The sequence below is a fragment of the Phoenix dactylifera genome, chromosome 3, assembly GCF_009389715.1.
Source record: "Phoenix dactylifera cultivar Barhee BC4 chromosome 3, palm_55x_up_171113_PBpolish2nd_filt_p, whole genome shotgun sequence".
NCBI lineage: Eukaryota > Viridiplantae > Streptophyta > Magnoliopsida > Arecales > Arecaceae > Phoenix > Phoenix dactylifera.
In genome coordinates this window covers 9,492,960-9,513,394 of record NC_052394.1, presented here as the reverse complement: position 1 = coordinate 9,513,394, position 20,435 = coordinate 9,492,960, and the positions used below count along the sequence as shown (strand labels likewise).

The following is a 20,435-nucleotide window of genomic DNA, read 5'->3' as shown; positions in this document are numbered from 1 at the left end:
CGAACTATAGAGAAACCTTCAATTAAATTTCAAGTCCCGTGTTTTATATATTTAATAATAATATAAAACACAAAATATGAACCTTATGACAATCAATGAACTATAAAGGACATGTTAAATTTCACTTTCCATTTTTCATATAGTGATCACAAAATGGTTTTGTAGTCAAAACATAGAAATTGAACTTTAATACAGTTAGTAAACTATAGATGGGTATGTCATTAAATTTAAAGTTTCTCATTTTCATATAATGACCATAGAATAGTTATATAATTGGTATATGGAAGCATAAACTTTGTGCCTTATTATAAATAATAAACCACAAACGGAATTGTAATCATCCATGTCTATAGAAACATGAAAGTTGTACCCTAAAATAATTAATCAACTATAAAAGGGCCTGCTATTAAATTTCATTTTCCATGTTTCACTAATATGCAGTATATCGAAACATAAAGTTTATATTTAATGTAATTAATGAACAAGACTTATATGAAATTTTATTTTCCATCATATACTGTTATTATTGAATAGTTCTATGGTCACTATATAGAAACATTGAAATAGAATCTATATATGATCTATAAATAATTTTTATTTTCCTTGTAATTAATGAAAACTCTTTAAGTAATATATTATTAAAATTTCATATCTTGTATCTGTCACGCCCCCGTCCCGAGATCGCGGGCCGGGGGTCGCGCCAACCGCCGCACACCCGTAGGAAACTCTCCCCACGAGCATGCAAGGCATCTAATCCAAACACCTCAATTATGAAATTCCAAAATAATTTAACAGAATAAATTGAAATCTTATTCCATTGACTAACTCAAGTCATAATGTCTCACAAGTCTAAATATGCAGCGGAATAATCATTTACCAACATGCAGAAACCTAGTTCTTAAAATAATAAAAGTCCACCAATCATAATAAATGTCCATAATAACAAATCAACTTAAATAACCCTAATCTAAGATAACTTGTGCCACAATCCTTCTAGGCGCTCTCCCAATTTGAATCCCCAATAGACTAGTTCTCGAAATCTGTAAAACAACAAGAGATGGTATAATGAGCTAGACAGTCCAGTAAGTAATGAACACCCTAGCTAGATAAATCAAGCAATAATATGTGGAAAATAAATAGATATGCAGTTCCAAAGTATAAGTCAAATATTTCTTAAATTCATAAGATTCTTTTCGCGGTTTCAAGATTCTTTCACATATTCAATTCATCTTGTCGATCCTGGACTATGACCACATGTTTCCTGTGGCAGGGTCATCAACACCGACTAATCTTCTTGCGGTGAGTCCTTCAGGACGGTCAATTGCCAACGTATCTGCCCCCATTGGCGGGGTCCTCAACATAGCCAGGTCGATAGTTCAATTAGTTCTCTATTTCATATTTCAGTTATAAAAACATACAGTGTCAAAACCAAATATCGTTCATATCTTAACCTCTTTCAATTTACCAGATTCAACTCAACAGCCAAGGACTATGACCACATGTTCCCTGTGGCAGGGTCATATCACCGACTATTCTTCTTGCGGTACCAATATATTAGCCCCCATTGGCAGGGTCCTCAACATAGCTCGACTGCAAGTCTGAATCTATCTCAAGTCATTATCTTTTCTTACATTATGTTCAGTGTTTCAAGCCGAAAAATACAATGTCAGAGCAATTAAATACAATTCAACCGGAAGCAAATACGTCCAATCAGAGTCATACAATACTCTAAAAATATACATAATTCAAACCAGAAGCAAATACGTCCAATCAGAGTCATACAATATTCTAAAAATATACATATAATCCATGCATCAAATTCGTAATCACAAATAATTCGATTCGTAAAACAGATATTTACTTTGCCGATAAATCTAGTAAAGAGGTTACATCACTTACCTTGCGAACGCGATCCACAACAAATCCAATTAATTCCGCAAATCCCTCGCAGAACCTAATATTCAAAACCATATTTTCTTTTAAAATTCATCACAATATATATATATAAAACCTAAATTTTAACATTCTCCCAGGGCCGACCCTGCCGAAGTGTCTAGCACCCCGGGTTCGGGTTCGGATTCGGGTTCATACCCGTAAACCACCCTCCTTTTATTTTATTATTTTTTTCTTTTTTTTTCTTTTCTTCTTTCTTTTCTTTTTCTTTTCTTTTTCCCTTCTTTTCTTTTTCTTCTTTCTTCTTTTCTCTCCTGATTCCCTTCTTCACCTTTGGCGAGACAGGGGACCCGTGAGCCCCCGCCCCCCCTTCTTCTTCCCTCTCGGTCGGACCCAAGGCGGCCGCGGTGGCTGGCCTTGGCAGCGGCAGGAGGTGGCGGAGCAAGCCCGGCCACCCCCAGCGACTGGCGGCGGCGAACACGCCGACGGCTAGGGCAGCCGTTTTGGAGCCAAATCCGGCGATCGGCCGGCCCCAACCCACCACACATCGTGGCCAAGCTTCAGAAGAAAAGGAGAAGAAGGTGAGAGATTCTTACCTCAGCCCCGACGAAGACCGGCGCCTCCCCCTCTCCGACGGAAAAGAAGAAGGAGACCACCCGCCACCCGGTGCCGTGGCTCCTCTCTCTCTCCCTCTCTCCCTCTCTCTCTCCCTCTCTCTCGGTGGCCACACGAAGAAGACCCTCCCCCATTTCTTTCTTAGGGTGCGGCGGCTCTCTCCCTCGGTGGACTCAAAGGAGAAGGAGAAGGAGAAGGAGCCCTAAAACAGGGGCTCCTTCTTCTTCGGGATGGATCCCTCCATCCCGTTGCCTCACGTGCACCGCACGTGAGGCCAAAACTTGGGACTGGGCCGGTCAAGTGGACCGGGCCCAGTTCCAGGGTCTCACATTCTTCCCCCCTTAAAATAATTTCGTCCTCGAAATTAACTCACTTAAGGCTTCAAATTTTGAAAATATAGAAACATCATATCATTCCCGAGCTCCTAAACAATCCCCATCTCGAAATGCAGGCTCACAAGATTTTGGCAAAATTATGGCATCTTAAAACTTAATCCTTTCCATCTATGATTCATAGCAAGTTCTTTTGATCTCTTTCAAAATAAGACTAACCTTCCAGCCTTGGATTAACATGTCATAATTCTTTTTTTTTTTTAAGAAATTAATTGCTCCTGATTAATTCTACATAGAAATTTAATCGGTTAAATGTAAGTAGGAGAAAGCTTTAGTATCAAATGCTCCTCATTTTTTTTTTTCCATGATATAATGATCAACCTTTGTCTTATAAAACCTCAAGCCCTTTCAAATAGCCAGATTAACAATGTTAGAATTAGGAATAGGAGATCCATGTTAAAACTTTCCAGATCTAAGTCCAACCAAGTAACCATCAATCCGTTAATACTAAATTTAAGATGCCCAAGATTCTCCCAAGAATTGTCAACAATAGAAAACCCCACTGATGAAAATTACATAGCTACCTTCAGATTATTCATAGAACCAACAACATTCTTCTCTACTAGAAGACTAACCTCAGTCTTCCAATAGTTCTACTTATCAATATAATTTCATCTTATCATAAGAATAAGGTCCAATACCTCCAGATTTGGTTCTTTTATAGATGATGTAAATCAAACTTCTCTCTCTCATAAATAAAAAATCAACGTCTTAATTTTGAATAAGAACATCAAGTTTCTTTGTCAAAATATCAACTACTCTTGATTAATCGATCTATCACAAGATTAGGTCATAAATAACTCTAATCCACCCCTAGTGGAATATTCATCAAAGTCACTTGACAACCTCAAGTTCTTTCAAATAGAGGGTTGATATTAATTGAAGAAGTACAAGCTTCAGATTTAGGAGGAAATAGGTCTACACCAAAATATTCCAGATCCAAAATCAAAATCGATGATCTATTAATTCTAGTCTCAAGATGTTAATCATTTCCTTAGCATGACATAAAATTAGAGAACCTAAGATAGTGCAGCGACATCCAAAAATTCAAAATCAAATCAAGTCTTTTGTTATTAAAACTTGCCGAATTAAAGGAATAATACTTCTGACCAACTTAGAAAAATAGTTCAGACCACTACGCTTTCGTTGCGCACTCTGATTCAAACTACCAAAATTCTTTGGATTCACTAATAATTTTTTGATCAAAATACTATTTTGTATTATGAACTAAAGAGATTCAAAATTTCAATTTCCACGTAAAGCCTAAAAAGAAATCTTTGATTCTCGTCCCCTACTTTACCTCCAGCCATCCGTCTAGATTCACCCTCGGGTCAAAATTAATTGAATCTTAATTCTCTTATCAGTTCAACTAGAGGCTTCTAAGTCAAACTCCACGTAAAATCAACCAGAAGAATTCTCTCAATGCTCGTCCAAATTAGAAGGCGTTAAATCAATACAAATGAGTAAAACCAACTCAACCATCCCTCCTAACATTTTCTTCATCGAGATCTTTAGCATTTATCAAAGATCCTTCATCATAACCATGTAAGCCTCTAAAATACAAATTCTTTATGCAAATCTAGATTTTTATCAGCAACCGCAACAATATTGACAAAAGACCCTAGATCGGCTTAAATCCAAACTTTGAATTGAAGTTTTATATACATCACATAGTCTCTGATAGACAGGAACAAGATCTATTATTTGGATCCAAAGACGATAATTTAAATTAATAATAATCCACAGAGATGAATACTTTACAATCTCCAATAAAATTATTTCTTCAAGATTGATAATTATTTCTTAATTCTGTCAAAAGCATAAGCTACAAATTTAAAAGAAAAGAGATCTAGGCTAAAACATTCCAAATCCAAGATCAGCTAAATTAATCCTAGACTTGGGATGCCAGATTTCTCTCTCTCTCTCTTTTTTACAACAGATAGAAGAACCTATTAATAACATGATGATATCCAGTCAAAATCAAAAATACTATTCTTTTCTTTGACAACGAAATTCTCCTTAACAAGGAAACCCATCAGAAAATATTTTCCAATCATAGAGTTAATATCGTTGATCATCTTAAAATAATTTAAACAACCAGTATTCTCATAATTTACTAAATTACTTCCAATCATAATCCCAATCTATATTGTAATTTTAAATTAATTCTAGAATTTTATCCCAAATATATTCTCCATCTACACAGGAGTTTCATACATGATCCACATACAGTTTTCAATCCTCGAAGAATATTTTAATCAAGCACTGTAAAAAGGTTTCATAGCCCAAATCTTAAACAACTTTATATAAATGGATCTTAATTTGCCTCTAAAAAAATTATCTTCAAAATTAAGCAAAATCATAGTATACCTCCATATCAATTTTTGAGTTTACAAGTTCACTTAAATAATAAATAATCACAATGCATGATAATATTCCATGGCCAATCCTTTTGCACTTAATCTAGATCCAAATCTAACTAATTATAACTTGATTCATAGATTGCCCAATCTTCCATAATGTATCAAACCTCATAAGTAAATTCAATCATAATTTCCTAGTAACCTTCTCATACATAATCTATCACAAGGCTTAATAGAAAATCTTGAAAGTAGCTTACAATGCAATTGACATGGATTCACGTCCAATGCCCTTAGTGTTTATCCACCTACACTCATCTTATGTCAGATTGTTTGTCTTAGATTTTATCCAACCTGGCTCTGATACCACTTAAGTTGTCACGCCCCCGTCCCGAGATCGCGGGCCGGGGGTCGCGCCAACCGCCGCACACCCGTAGGAAACTCTCCCCACGAGCATGCAAGGCATCTAATCCAAACACCTCAATTATGAAATTCCAAAATAATTTAACAGAATAAATTGAAATCTTATTCCATTGACTAACTCAAGTCATAATGTCTCACAAGTCTAAATATGCAGCGGAATAATCATTTACCAACATGCAGAAACCTAGTTCTTAAAATAATAAAAGTCCACCAATCATAATAAATGTCCATAATAACAAATCAACTTAAATAACCCTAATCTAAGATAACTTGTGCCACAATCCTTCTAGGCGCTCTCCCAATTTGAATCCCCAATAGACTAGTTCTCGAAATCTGTAAAACAACAAGAGATGGTATAATGAGCTAGACAGCCCAGTAAGTAATGAACACCCTAGCTAGATAAATCAAGCAATAATATGTGGAAAATAAATAGATATGCAGTTCCAAAGTATAAGTCAAATATTTCTTAAATTCATAAGATTCTTTTCGCGGTTTCAAGATTCTTTCACATATTCAATTCATCTTGTCGATCCTGGACTATGACCACATGTTCCCTGTGGCAGGGTCATCAACACCGACTAATCTTCTTGCGGTGAGTCCTTCAGGACGGTCAATTGCCAACGTATCTGCCCCCATTGGCGGGGTCCTCAACATAGCCAGGTCGATAGTTCAATTAGTTCTCTATTTCATATTTCAGTTATAAAAACATACAGTGTCAAAACCAAATATCGTTCATATCTTAACCTCTTTCAATTTACCAGATTCAACTCAACAGCCAAGGACTATGACCACATGTTCCCTGTGGCAGGGTCATATCACCGACTATTCTTCTTGCGGTACCAATATATTAGCCCCCATTGGCAGGGTCCTCAACATAGCTCGACTGCAAGTCTGAATCTATCTCAAGTCATTATCTTTTCTTACATTATGTTCAGTGTTTCAAGCCGAAAAATACAATGTCAGAGCAATTAAATACAATTCAACCGGAAGCAAATACGTCCAATCAGAGTCATACAATACTCTAAAAATATACATAATTCAAACCAGAAGCAAATACGTCCAATCAGAGTCATACAATATTCTAAAAATATACATATAATCCATGCATCAAATTCGTAATCACAAATAATTCGATTCGTAAAACAGATATTTACTTTGCCGATAAATCTAGTAAAGAGGTTACATCACTTACCTTGCGAACGCGATCCACAACAAATCCAATTAATTCCGCAAATCCCTCGCAGAACCTAATATTCAAAAACCATATTTTCTTTTAAAATTCATCACAATATATATATATAAAACCTAAATTTTAACATTCTCCCAGGGCCGACCCTGCCGAAGTGTCTAGCACCCCGGGTTCGGGTTCGGATTCGGGTTCATACCCGTAAACCACCCTCCTTTTATTTTATTATTTTTTTCTTTTTTTTTCTTTTCTTCTTTCTTTTCTTTTTCTTTTCTTTTTCCCTTCTTTTCTTTTTCTTCTTTCTTCTTTTCTCTCCTGATTCCCTTCTTCACCTTTGGCGAGACAGGGGACCCGTGAGACCCCGCCCCCCCTTCTTCTTCCCTCTCGGTCGGACCCAAGGCGGCCGCGGTGGCTGGCCTTGGCAGCGGCAGGAGGTGGCGGAGCAAGCCCGGCCACCCCCGGCGACTGGCGGCGGCGAACACGCCGACGGCTAGGGCAGCCGTTTTGGAGCCAAATCCGGCGATCGGCTGGCCCCAACCCACCACACATCGTGGCCAAGCTTCAGAAGAAAAGGAGAAGAAGGTGAGAGATTCTTACCTCAGCCCCGACGAAGACCGGCGCCTCCCCCTCTCCGACGGAAAAGAAGAAGGAGACCACCCGCCACCCGGTGCCGTGGCTCCTCTCTCTCTCCCTCTCTCCCTCCCTCTCTCTCTCTCTCCCTCTCTCTCGGTGGCCACACGAAGAAGACCCTCCCCCATTTCTTTCTTGGGGTGCGGCGGCTCTCTCCCTCGGTGGACTCAAAGGAGAAGGAGAAGGAGAAGGAGCCCTAAAACAGGGGCTCCTTCTTCTTCGGGATGGATCCCTCCATCTCGTTGCCTCACGTGCACCGCACGTGAGGCCAAAACTTGGGACTGGGCCGGTCAAGTGGACCGGGCCCAGTTCCAGGGTCTCACAGTATCATTAAGTAATTATAATTTTTGATTGGGTATTACTTTCATTGCTCATGAGAGGAGCAATATGAATGCAAGGGCCACTCCACCCATAGTTTCATATATTGACATAGCTATGAAGTATGAACGCATGGTATAGCTTGCCATTGTGGCATCTAATTACAATGTCCCGCCCTTACTATATGCTATGTGACAACTCTTTAAATAATATATTAATGCAATTTTAATTTTTTTAAAATTAAACTCTATATACTTGATTATAATTTTTGATCAATTTATTAATTTATTATCAATAGTGAAATTATTAATTGGATCAAATCATGAGCTCAGCAGCGCACCAGTCCAACCACAATCATACACACAATACGGGGTGTATTTTTTTTTTTTTCACTTCTATATGTGTCTATTTATGACGTTTTTTTTTTCTTTTTAAAGATAAGGGAGGCGGGAAGGCCGGCCAAGGATCAGAGTCCAGCCCGTAAAATCTGTTGTTTTCCATGCATCTTATGTGGGCCCGCAGCTTCCGCAGGTGTTGAGTTTCTGTTTGCAGGAACGCTGTTTGGTGTGGACTCCTCCCCAGATGATGAGCCGATAATAATGACAGACTCCGAACCTATCCGCTTCTTAACAATGTCGTAGTCATCAAGTGACAAGCATCATCCAAATATCCTCATAAATATCTCTAAGCGAGTACTCAATCTACCGTCGGATATGCAAATAATGGGATTGCCTCATACAATACCCTATGCGGACTTTTTTTTTGTTGAGCGGCGCCGTTAGTTTTAAGCGAGCGGGCTGTCCGACCGATTGTTCTCGGGCTTTCTTCCCTTCTTTGGTCGGAGAGATGGCGGACGCGACGGCTGCGCCGGCTGCGCCGGCGAAGGAGGAGGCGGCGGAGGAGAAGACGGTGATGGTGGTGGGGATCGACGACAGTGAGCACAGCTACTACGCCCTGGAGTGGACCCTCGAGCACTTCTTCTCCCCCAAAGTCCGCGGCCCGAACCCGGCCTTTAGGCTCGTCATCGTCCACGCCAAGCCCTCCCCCTCCTCCGTCGTTTCCCTCGCCGGCCCTGGTACTCTTCATCGATCCTTAGTTTTTTCTAGGGGTTTGATGCTCGGGAGGTGGGGATTGTTCTTAATTTTTGGTAAAAATCGGTTCTTTTGGGTGCAGGTGCGGCGGACGTGCTGCCGTTTGTGGATGCGGATCTCCGGAAGAGCGCGGCGAGGATCGTGGAGAAGGCTAGGGAGGACTGCGTGGCCAAATCGGTATTTTTTTTTTCTGGCCTATTTCTGGTTCTTTGATTTATTTTAGAAATTTCGAGGCTTGAAGACAAATTAGACTGAATTAGGAACAGGGGAAGGGAATTTTTGTTTTATTTTTTGATGGTCATGTGCTCCTTTGATCAAGAATTGATTGTAGTTCTCGTGTAAAAAAGAGCAAGTTCTACGTATGGATGATTTTATTTCCCTGTAGAATTATGTGGATCGCCGACGAATAAAATTTATTCTTGAAATGTAACATCTCTCAACATGATTAAAATATTAACAAATTGACAACTTGATGTTGTATGTTTGCGGTAACATATCTTTCAGACTTGAAGTTTTTGTTCATATGCCTGCATCAATGAATGATGTGTTGACAATTTGCTTTCATGCATCTATTATAAACTTCTCAGTTATCACACTATATCAGTAATTTTTCTGATTTGTCCAAGCCATTTGCTAATTTTTTTTTAGTTTTATTGACTAATGAATAAATAATACACACACTTCATGTTCTTGTCCTGGAATAATATATTTTCCTGGAATATTTAGTTTCCTGTTTAGAAAGAATGCTCTAACATCTATTTGTCACATGTTCAGATTATAGTCTTGAGTATTTAGCTACTGGCACCCAAATTGTGGTGATTTTGATCAAGATTTTGCCTGAACTTCCTGAGCTAAAATCCAGTATGCAAGAGTTCGAAGCAGGGAGTATGACAAAAGCAGTCCCTCCAGATGCATGTATAATACCACACATTGTGATCTCCACTTCTTGCCTTGTGAAATAAGATGGAGAAGTTGGAGAAAGTTTGCTATGGAAAGAGGCTCTTAAATTCTATACACTTGTTATTTCCTATATAAGGAAGCTCTTTGATTCTCCTAAGACATTGGTTAACAGCCTTGCTCCCTTTTTCTCTGAGTCCTTTCACCTTCCCTTCTTAATCATTTCACTTTCTTGCATTCTTCGCTCTTTCTCGCTCTTTTTCATATTTTGTACATTTCATTCTCTTTACCAAGTGTTTAGGACCTAATCGTTTCTAAAAACAAAAGCAAAATGGAAGTAGAAAACCTTATTCATTGTCCATGAACTAGAGGTTGGTAGTGTTATCTACTGAAGCATCACGGGTTCTTCATCGTCTTTGTCTTTGTAACATACTTTCTTTTTCTAAAGTGAAATACCATTCATCTTAGTCTTGGTGGGCATGACACAGATGTATAAGTTGGCTTTGGATTATTGTCGCCACATGAAGCCCAAGCTAATCCACAAGGATCCAATTCAACCCAAACTTAGCGCGGCTTTAATTGGCTTTGGTACAAAACAGCACATGTACATGCATTTTATTACTATTTCTACATTGACTTATGTATGAAAGTTAGTAAGTGCTAGTTCATGTTCAGCATGGGCTATCGTGGTGTATGCTTGTTCACTTCCATAAAGAACGCCCGAGAAAAAAGGTTAAACAGGCCACCAAAGTTAGAGATAAAACATAATGGTTGTCAACTGCACGTGACACTGGATAGCAATAAAATATACGAAGTATTCAGAGAATAAAGTCCAATATTTGCTTTCTTGTGTCTGCAGCTAAAATGTGAAGGTCCAAATAATACAACTAAGGTGGTTGTAGACCTTTGTCTTCAAGAACATAAAATCATTTCTTGGGAAATCTAGGAGTTTATGTTAACATTCTTGAATTGAAATGAAATGAGCCGATGTCTATTTTTCTAGCTTTAATTTCTTCCTTTTTTATATGTCCTGACTGCAGGTGAGCGCACTGTTTGAAGTGGTGGAAGGAGATGCAAGGAATGTTCTCTGTGAGGCAGTAGAAAAGCATCATGCTGATATGTTGGTTGTGGGCAACCATGGGTATGGAGCAATAAAAAGGTAGGATTTTCTCACTTAATACTGGTTTATAGATTTTGTGGGAAGTTCAAGAAATGTCACATATATGGAGCACTTGTCACTGTCAATTAGATGTTCATGATGGATCCTGGCAGTATCATGAAATCTTTCATGTGTCATATGACTATTATGATCGATAGCTGTTATGGAATTCTTGAGCTCTATATATATTATGACACTAATAGCTGCATTCTGTTATGGGATATATTCTAACATTAAAAATTTTTGATAACAGCATTTCTTTGAACTCTTCTCAAAGTGTTACACTGTGATTGGCTGATTAGAAAACTCAATAACAGAAATTCTAAGGTAGTTTTAACTTCTCAGTACTATAGTATTAGGACTAACTTGATTATCATGGATCTTCTAAACCTAAAAGTTCTTAAATCAATGTGGTAGTTTTGATCATTTCTACAAATGTTTGGCTGATGTCCAAGGGCATCAAGTCAGATGTTAAGGTAGTTAGGTTAAGAAGCAGACTGTTCATGATTTCTAGTTGCTGTGGTAGAGTTTCAAATAATGGTGGAGTTCATGGTCCTTAAAAGAAATATATGGGGAAAGCGTGGCAAGTGGAAAGGAGACTAGATATTGTTCAATTATTTCTCCAATTGATGGTCAAGATATCTGCTTTAAATTTTCTTTACAATTCCTTTCCTTTCATTATGATTATTATGAGATGGATGGATGTCAATCTTGCTTGGGCATCTTATCATTTAGTTGTCTTTGCACTAGTAGTTAATTACATCACCTAAGAAGCAAAGAGTTATTTTGACATTTCGAAAGGCGGCTTGGGGTGGTTAAAGATTCGCAGCTATCTGGCCATCCACGACAAATCATGGGGGAACTTGTTATTTGTAATCCCATGTTACTTGGCAGGAACAGTGAACAACTTTATGGCAATGCCAATGACATATCAACGTGGGCATAACTTGTGTAACGGGAAAATTTATGGTAAGTACTTATTTGAGACTACTGGGCAAATTCTCTATTACAGAACTCCAATATGAATTGCAAATTGACATTACAGAACTCCAATATGAATGTGAGCATTTTTTTGATTATTTAATGCAAGTGTGATGTCTAAGGACGCCCAAGTCAGCTTGCTTTCAGCAGTATATTGTGTCTCAAGTTTCCATGTTTCCCATAGAAGTGGATGCATGTGTTGTAGAGGTTTTCCAGTTTCTTGCCTCCTTTTGTCTGCAACCTTTGCTGCATTGTGTTGTCTGCTTGTGTCCTTGCCGTTGCCCCACACTCTGAATATACAGCATTTCTGGTATTACTGCTGTTATTTTCCATAGAATTTTCTTGTCTCCAAGGCATGTGCTAGTCATCTAGAACACAAGGTACATTTCTATTCATACATCTACCTGAAGATCTTTAGCTATGGTTTTATCTATCTTTTTATTCTCTTGTATATCATATCCTAAATGTCTTTGTGGTGTCTTTGACCAGCAATCTTTGTTGGTTCTCATTTTCATTTCCATGTACATTAATGTGTTCTCGCTCTAGTGATTTTTAAGCCTTTATCCTAAGACTTCTTGCAAATTTATTAATATATAACTAGGACCTTTTCATCAACCAACACCTATGTCATTTACGAATCTGACATACTGTGGTACGTCTAGATGTTAGTAGTAAGTTACTGTCATAATCGTGTAAAGAGATACAAACGTAGAAATGGTAAAAACTCTAGATAAGCCAGGGCAAGGAGGCTTTCAACTATTAGCATGGAACCCAAGGCCCTGGTATGGGAAATTTTTATCTTGCTGGTTAATTTTAGATCAGTCCTTGTATGTGACAACCTTCAAGAACTGAGGGTAGTGATACCTTAACATACTTCAATAAGTATAAAATTTGAAATTTTGATTTGAGAGTTAAAAAATAAATTGTTAGTTGCTTTAAACTGCTTTCAACTGCAAATGACAAAGCCGATCATGTTTGCCTGTTTTAAATATGTGATATCCAGTTATGGCTTCAGTATATAACTTGGTAGGGAAGTTGTAACTGTCGTTTTCTGATAGCAAACATGAAAGAAATGAACTTATAAGCTTCTCACTTTTCTTTGATACAAGTAATCAATCATGGGCCTATCTCAACAAAATATAAGGATCTGCGGTAAATCAAGTAGTCATAATAGAAAATTATTCCTCGAATGGGGAAACCAAGAGGAAACATAGTAGAGAAAGTGCTACACCATTCTTTTTAATGTCTTGTGATGTGTCTAACATTGGATTCCCTCTGAACTTTGCAGGGCAGTTTTGGGTAGTGTGAGTGATTACTGTGCTCATCATGCTCACTGCACCGTGATGATAGTGAAGAAACCCAAGTCAAAGCAAAAGTGATTTAGCCAACAAGCTGGCGATGCAGTCTCCATCACCGTGTATCCAATAAAATTCCTACGTATTAGCAAGTTACACATGCGCGACCTATGCATTATATACCTGATGCTTCTGCGATGCTCTTTATATATGTAGCACTGTTTGTGAGTTGAATCAAGTTCATCATTTTATCCCTTCTTAAATTTTCTTTTCACTTGGACATTGTACTTGTTGTTAGTGAACTTTGGTGCTTGCTATGCGAGAAAACTGGGTGTTTGTTCCTCCCAATGTTTGGAAAAAGGTGACTAGGTGGGATGCATGAAAGAGGAGCTCCCCACCATTCTTGCGTGTTCATCATAGGTGACATGGTACAGCTTACGCTCAAATTTAGCCTTTTGTTAAGCCAAACAATAAGCAGAGCAATTTGTATGCCAAGAAAAAACAGCACAATCTGACCTGATAATCTTATGAAATCCACACATCGGATTTTGTTTGTTTAATGGAAGACTAGCCAATAACTGTGTTCCGTCCTTTCGTACTTCTGCGTGTGAATCACCATTCGCCTTGGTCTGATCTGTATCCATGTTTTCCTGTGCAAATAAAGAAACTGGTCTGGTACTGGGTGGAATGGAACACAATATTTGATATTAAAAAACTAATCAAATCCTTCTTTAACACGAGGTTTAACCAAGGATCCATTTGTTACTGGAACTGATTTCAGGGCATGTTGGTTGGAGAGAGACCGGCCTTAGAATTGAAATGGAATGAGTACGTAACTTTTATTCTAGCTATTTGGTTGGAAGAAATTTTTATTTTCATTCTAATTTTAGCATAAAAATATTCTAATTCTCCAAAATTCCATCCAAAATCCAACTCTCTTTTGAGATTCCAAACTAAACATGTTGAATATTTTAAGTAAAATATCTTGAACTCTTGACTGGTTAAAGATTGCACCAATGTAACGTTGTGCTGGACTCGAAACTAGTCCGAGCTTAAGAATATAACCCTACTTTGTTGTTGATAGATGATAAATCCAAGTAGAAAATTTTTTTTTTGGTGGGAAGAGGGGGGGGGGGGGGGGGGGGGGGGGTGTGGTAAGCGCTCTCACAAGACCAGCAAGGAATACATTGGATTAATAGAAACAGTGACATATTTACACATCGGAGCATCAAAGATTTTGAGCGCCTAACGCCTGATTACTGAATTCATTTACAGCGAGTCCAGCAGACAACTAGACATTGATACATGATGCTTGTACATGATCATATACTTTCAACAAGCCAAACATTAACTGCAAATCTCCAATTAACGTCATGTTTCAGACATGAGACACAAGACCAGAGTCCACTTGTAATAAGTTCAATCTATGCAATTGGGCAAAATAATTCAGAGATGAAGCACAAATATCACCAAAGATCAACTAAGTATTCCAAAGCAAAATCCAAATTCTCAAGCACATTAAAAGAAGAGGCATTGCTTCTTAAGTCCCCCAGGTACATGACAAATAAGCTGAAGTAGCAGCATATCCCCATCTGGAGAAGTGGTATATTTTAGCACTTGATCTCCTTCAACCCATAGGCAAAATATAAGAATGTTGGATCGGTTGCACCATCTTTGTAGTACGCAAAGACCAAGCTGCCATCATCATGCATGCTCTCACCTACGAAACTGCCAAAATAACGGTTCTTGTGAGTGGAAAGTGAAATGAACACAATATACTAAGCTAAGCTACATTCCACAATATAGAATATCAAGAAGGACCAACTATTCATTCACATATAGATATAGGTAGACAATTAATCAAAGTTTTGTAGCATTTGCAGATGAAGAAACCCAAGGGCGAGGGCATTAAACTTTTGCAAGTCGCCTATCAAGTGAGAAGTGATGATACCTAGAGGAGATGCATATAATAAATCTATATGAAAATTTGAGATTTCCAACCAAAATTTACCAGGGCCAATGCATACACCTTTCTGAGTCACCTATCTGGTTACAATACATTGGGTAATTTTATTTTTCCCCATCATAAATACAAAGCAGTAACGAAACCTAGTTTCAGTTCACAACAAAAAAATAACATATGTTATCCATGCAGAATTAAACTAGATAACTAATTGAACCACCAAAAGAAGAAAAATTATGGCTTTGTAGTGTTCCAAGTTTAGTAGTAATAACATAGCTCATAACTACTAATAAAAATTATTAATAGATCTTCATATGTGATATATGAATAAATTCTTAAAAATTTCCCAACGCTTGTTCATTAAAACACTTACAATTGCAGGTCACTAAGCTTTGAAAGTACAAACTTGGTGGCTCCCTCAATGTGTTTCTTAAATAGCTCCTGTTTCTCGGCATCCAACTTAGGAGTCAAATTTTTGATATACCGCTTCATGAAGGTCACAAATTGTTTCTTATCAAATGCTGGTTGCTCCTACAAAATTGAAGAAACAACACAACAGCAAAGCAAACATTATATATCTGTTATACATATATCAAGACTTTAACTAAACAAATAATGTTAATCAAGAAGAGTACTGACCTGAAGACGAAAGGTATCCACAATATCAACCACCTTAACAGCCTGGTCATCAACTCCTTCATCGTCACCACCACCTTCGGCAGAAGGGTTTGCACCAATGTCCACATCAACTGCTCCTTGAACAACCCACTGCCAAACAATGCCAGATCAATTTTATTTCTAGGTTATAAGACAAGGACAGTTTTCAACTTTAGAATTTTCATATGTGATATTAAAATTCCTTCTTTCTCAAATATGATATTGGAACTTCTTCAACAGAATGGGAGGATCTGGAACAATTTAGATGCTGCCTTAACTATGCATACAGGAAAACTTTATCCTACAAATAGCACCCAGCCACATAGAGGCCATTACAATAAAAACCCATGAATCACATGCAAGCACAACATATAATGCAAAATCGCAGAGTATTCATGCACACGAATACCCACACAAGGAAAAAGAACATGGGACAAACAATTAAATTTCACAATATCGATAAATAGAAAACTTAAACAGGTGAGTGGATAGCAAATATTACTGACCTTTCCTTCAACTTCCCACAGCATACCATTCTCTATTTCCTGGTATGGAAATGAGTCCGACAAAAGCTCATCTCCTGAATTGCATTAAACACAAAATTTTGTCCATTAACATGTGACATGGAGATCAAGACTGGGGAACATGATCTTCAAAGCACAAACATGGTAGCAAGAATCAATGAAACTAATATACTATAATTTAATGAACATATTAAAGTAATTTTACATAGGCTATGCCCCATAATATACCCGACCAGTATCCCTAGCACAGGCTTTAGACAGAAAACGCCAAGAACAAATCTTAAACTATTCATTTATCTATAGGGATTCTTCTATAAAAAAAATTGCAAAGTGTCTTGATGAACAACAATTAATGTGAATTACTGAGACATGACTATAACAGTTGGATGACAAAAAGAGAAACATTCTGCTGATACTAGAGCTAAGAAGTCAAAGTTTAAGAATCAATGGAGCCTTGAAGATCAAGGAAAAGCTCAAGGTCATATACATTACCCTTCCTAACCAGTAAATCAACATTGAGGTGCAGCAGTAACTGGAAAGTGCTGCTTTTTATCTTTTTTTGAAAGTTCATGAGCTATACAAGTCCGAGATCAGTAGGCATGTGAAACAGCAGCGGAAAAGGTGCAGGTGATTTAACTATGCAGTTGCCTTGAACACCAGACTACAAAAGAAGGGCTTCACAAATTAAAATGAAGTACAACCATAGGATTCTGACATCCTACTTCTACAATGTCCTGCCCGCTAATGCTGCCATATATGTTGAACCCATTTATTTGCCCCTTCGTGTTACCAGATATGTTTGACGATATTTGCATTTGCATTTTATCTTAGCCTCTTTCCTTTGTACCAAAGGCATCCATATATGAACATTAAGCATGTTGATATTTCTTTGGCTCGACTCAAATAAGTGGCATGCTTAATTTACTTGCACACATAGATGGAAATCATTTGAGGGTCATGCTGAAACTCAGAAAGGATTAGACAAAGAAACCAGGAATATTGAGGAACACACAAGACAGAGATGAAGATTATTTGGATGCATCCACATTTAGACCTTACCTAAATAGAAATTCAGCCTTTTGTAAAGAAAGATTTATAATTTATCATGAATCAAAATGTTCTACTAACAGCAATCAGCTAAACCACGTCATTTGTGTAGCTGATAGAATATTACTGATGATGATTTCATATTAGGGACTTGTTCATCCCTAAAGGCATAAAGAAAAGCCAAAGGGGCAGACATGAAGTCCCAGAGTCAATATTGTCACTTTGCTATTATGAACTAATAACTCTGCCAAACTGAAAAACCAAACAAAATAAAACAATAAAATAGTTTGCTGCAATGAATGCTTCTATAAATGCAAACATCGGTGCCTCCAGGTCCAACATGCAAAAATGCAAGTGAAATTGCTCTTTCAAATTACCATAGATAAAAATACCACATCTTCTTAAAAAAAAGTCCATAAAGTGATAGTGCGCAAAACTGTGCATCAATGAAGCAAGCATTCTCAAATAAGAACATAAGTTAGCAAATCAAATCTAGAATCCCTTACACCAGCATTAGCGAATCAAATCTAGAATCCCTTACACCAGCATGCCTCATACGAGGCAAAAAAAAAAAATCTCTCCAATATGTAATCAAGATCCACATGCAACATGAGTCGTGATGGTCAAGTGCAAAGTAAAAATTGGCTTGCTGGGAACAACACAATCCCATCATACCAAATATCGTTTATTCTAGTACTCTAATATTCTACCTCATCAACAAATCTAAATTTCAAACAAGAGACCACCATTTGCAGATATTAAAAAAATTATTTCCAAGAAATCCGCCTCTAGTTGAGATAAACTGATCTCTCCAAGTTGGGTTCCCATGACTCCAAGCAAGCATCTACAAATTTCTTCTTCATTATTATTGTAGATCCACTATAATGTGAAATACAGAATTGTCTTTTCGCACTATAATCTCATGACCCTCTAAGTTTATTTTCACTCACTATCTTTTATCATCTTTAAGGATTAAAGAGTATGATTTTGCTTCTTTAGTCAATAGATCAATTTTCAGTCTCATAGAAAAAAGTATCTTATTTCAAACATGCATTATAATAGCTAGTTAAAGCAAATAAGAAATCCTGGTTGAAAGAATTTAGACTACAATGCCCTAATCACTTAATACCAACTTCACCTATTGTCCATATAAGCATGGGTTCTTCACATGCCTTATTTTGTGATGTATCAGCTGTTTAGTTTAACTGGGAAAAAAACTAGCAGTGGTCAGTGTTTGAGAAAACAGGAGACAAGGATACTTATGGACATTGGAAGAATGAAGATAATCAAACGAGTTAGCTATTTTCCTAATAAAGTTAAAATACTGTTAATATCCCTTTATGTCTGGTGATGGCACTCCAGGATGGCACTGCCTATTTTTGTTGACAGAGCATCATTCCACACCTTTGCAATGTCACTCTAAAAAAATCATCAAAGGCATCTAGATGGCAAGGTAAGCTATATGAAGGTAATTAGCTGAAGCACTAAATCTCCAACTCAGATGGTGCGAGTGGCCAAATCATGATTTGCACAAAGATGAAATATCCATTAATATGGGATCAGAAGTATATCTCAAGGTCACCATTTTCCACCTTGTTCTCTCATTGCACTACTACTCTTCCTTCCCCCTCTCAATTCTATCCATCTTGACAAGAGCTACTTTTTAAATTGGAGGAACAGATACTCTCATAAAGATAAGGGTTTCAGCATTTTTTGCTAATATCTACTCCATCCTTCCCTTCTGCCCCATTTCAGCTCCACCTTAATCAGAAAAGGAAAACATAAATAAGCTCCTAGCTGCATGAACATCACATAGTCATCCGAAAAATTATGCTCTTTTAGCAAGTTCTATTCATTTTAAGAGAAAGCCAATATTATAATGCCTAATAAAAATCAAATCCACATACATCGGCGGCGGCGGCAACAACAGCTCAAAGTATGAATAGATTTTAAATAAAAAATCCTTCTACCAATGACAACACACAGCATGACTCTATAACACCACCAAGCTGAAAGTTTTCCTTCAATCAATGAACTAAAATAGCAAGCAAGCAAGCAAACATCCCAATCATTAGTCATATACCATCTAAAATAACCCAAGGAAACAGATTAAAAAGATTAAAACCAGAAACTATAAAATAAGAGACAATCAGACAACCAAACAAGGAACTACATATAATCGCACTAAAATCGGAGATTTACAACAGAATATATGAAAAGAACGAGCACAGATTAACTAATAAAACGCTTTGATTTGGTACTCTACAGCCTCCAGGATCGCATATCTTTCCCTCGGATCCAGAGCTTAAACGACTAAGAGAACATACGGATCGGCAAACTACCTGTGAGAAGATCCTGGTAGACGAGCATGGTTCCTCCAATGAACAAGCCCTAACCCTAGGCGACAAAAAGATGAAGAGCCGGGGAAGGGCGAAGGAGGCGCGAGCTAAGAGGGAAGAAGTAATGGCCGACAAGGATTATATAGGCGAGTGTTTGGGTGCGCCGTAGGGTTTCGCTGCGTCGGAGAGAGCAGGTGCTTTAGTTTAACACTAACTCTTTCAAGGACCGTCCGATCAGTGAAATTAAGTGTGATGTGATCTTTCCGTAGATGCTCTGCACTGTAAAACGTGCAAGCCAGGCTGGCAAATTCTTATCGGATTCTTATAATTGAATAGGTGAGGTTCCAGCTTGACATAGGGATGTGGGCAGAGATGACGAGGCCAATCATACCCCAATAATTCTATATGACAATAATTTTAAATTATTTTGACTTCTAAAATTATTTTTAATTTAATAATTTTAAGCTGATTCAAAAAAAAATAACTTAATAAAAAAAATTAATATATCAATATACAACACATTGTTGCCGTCCAACTTCTATTCATGTCCTCCTACGTAACCCTATCAAACAAGTTTATTTAGGCTTCTCAGTAGGTTGATATCATAATGCATCAATATGCATATATTGTGTAAACTCTCAAGTATTTTTTTTTCGAAAAACTAG

At 37.5% G+C, this 20,435-nt stretch overlaps 2 protein-coding genes and 2 long non-coding RNA genes across 5 annotated transcripts; 1 reads left to right on the top strand and 3 right to left on the bottom strand.

Moving 5' to 3' along the window:
* Nucleotides 1-793: 793 nt before the first annotated feature.
* Nucleotides 794-2,759, bottom strand: LOC120110225. Its single transcript, XR_005511005.1, has 3 exons — nt 2,490-2,759; nt 1,900-1,954; nt 794-1,040 (listed from the first exon to the last, which is right to left on the bottom strand). It is a non-coding gene; the product is annotated as an uncharacterized LOC120110225 (long non-coding RNA).
* An 802-nt stretch (nt 2,760-3,561) lies between these two features.
* Nucleotides 3,562-5,650, bottom strand: LOC120110222. Its single transcript, XR_005511002.1, has 2 exons — nt 3,712-5,650; nt 3,562-3,674 (listed from the first exon to the last, which is right to left on the bottom strand). It is a non-coding gene; the product is annotated as an uncharacterized LOC120110222 (long non-coding RNA).
* Nucleotides 5,651-8,518: 2,868 nt separating this feature from the next.
* LOC120103878 (universal stress protein A-like protein) lies at nt 8,519-13,588 on the top strand. 2 transcript variants are annotated; one of them, XM_039124569.1, is made up of 5 exons: nt 8,519-8,892; nt 8,991-9,085; nt 10,846-10,964; nt 11,859-11,933; nt 13,234-13,588. In XM_039124569.1, the coding sequence occupies exons 1-4, from the start codon at nt 8,565-8,567 to the stop codon at nt 11,908-11,910; spliced, it is 594 nt and encodes a 197-aa protein (XP_038980497.1). In that variant the 5' UTR covers nt 8,519-8,564; the 3' UTR covers nt 11,911-11,933; nt 13,234-13,588. The 2 variants fall into 2 exon arrangements, with proteins under 2 accessions (XP_038980497.1, XP_038980496.1); XM_039124568.1 differs by lacking the exon at nt 11,859-11,933.
* A 979-nt stretch (nt 13,589-14,567) lies between these two features.
* LOC120110219 (translationally-controlled tumor protein homolog) lies at nt 14,568-19,945 on the bottom strand. Its single transcript, XM_039124570.1, has 5 exons — nt 19,774-19,945; nt 16,367-16,440; nt 15,843-15,971; nt 15,577-15,734; nt 14,568-14,968 (listed from the first exon to the last, which is right to left on the bottom strand). Exons 1-5 carry the CDS (start codon nt 19,799-19,801, stop codon nt 14,851-14,853), a joined length of 507 nt encoding a protein of 168 aa, XP_038980498.1. The 5' UTR covers nt 19,802-19,945; the 3' UTR covers nt 14,568-14,850.
* Between the last annotated feature and the right edge of the window lie 490 nt (nt 19,946-20,435).

Excerpts from the sequence above, each read along its gene's own strand:
- LOC120103878 (XM_039124568.1), top strand. The coding sequence starts at position 8,565 with ATGCGGACTTTTTTTTTGTTGAGCGGCGCCGTTAGTTTTAAGCGAGCG. Across the intron at positions 8,893-8,990 it reads CGTTTCCCTCGCCGGCCCTG|GTGCGGCGGACGTGCTGCCG; the intron begins GTACTCTTCATC and ends TTTTGGGTGCAG. Across the intron at positions 10,965-13,233 it reads GGGTATGGAGCAATAAAAAG|GGCAGTTTTGGGTAGTGTGA; the intron begins GTAGGATTTTCT and ends TGAACTTTGCAG.
- LOC120110219 (XM_039124570.1), bottom strand. The coding sequence starts at position 19,801 with ATGCTCGTCTACCAGGATCTTCTCACAG. Across the intron at positions 16,441-19,773 it reads CTACCAGGATCTTCTCACAG|GAGATGAGCTTTTGTCGGAC; the intron begins GTAGTTTGCCGA and ends AATGCAATTCAG. Across the intron at positions 15,972-16,366 it reads TGTGGGAAGTTGAAGGAAAG|TGGGTTGTTCAAGGAGCAGT; the intron begins GTCAGTAATATT and ends ATTGTTTGGCAG.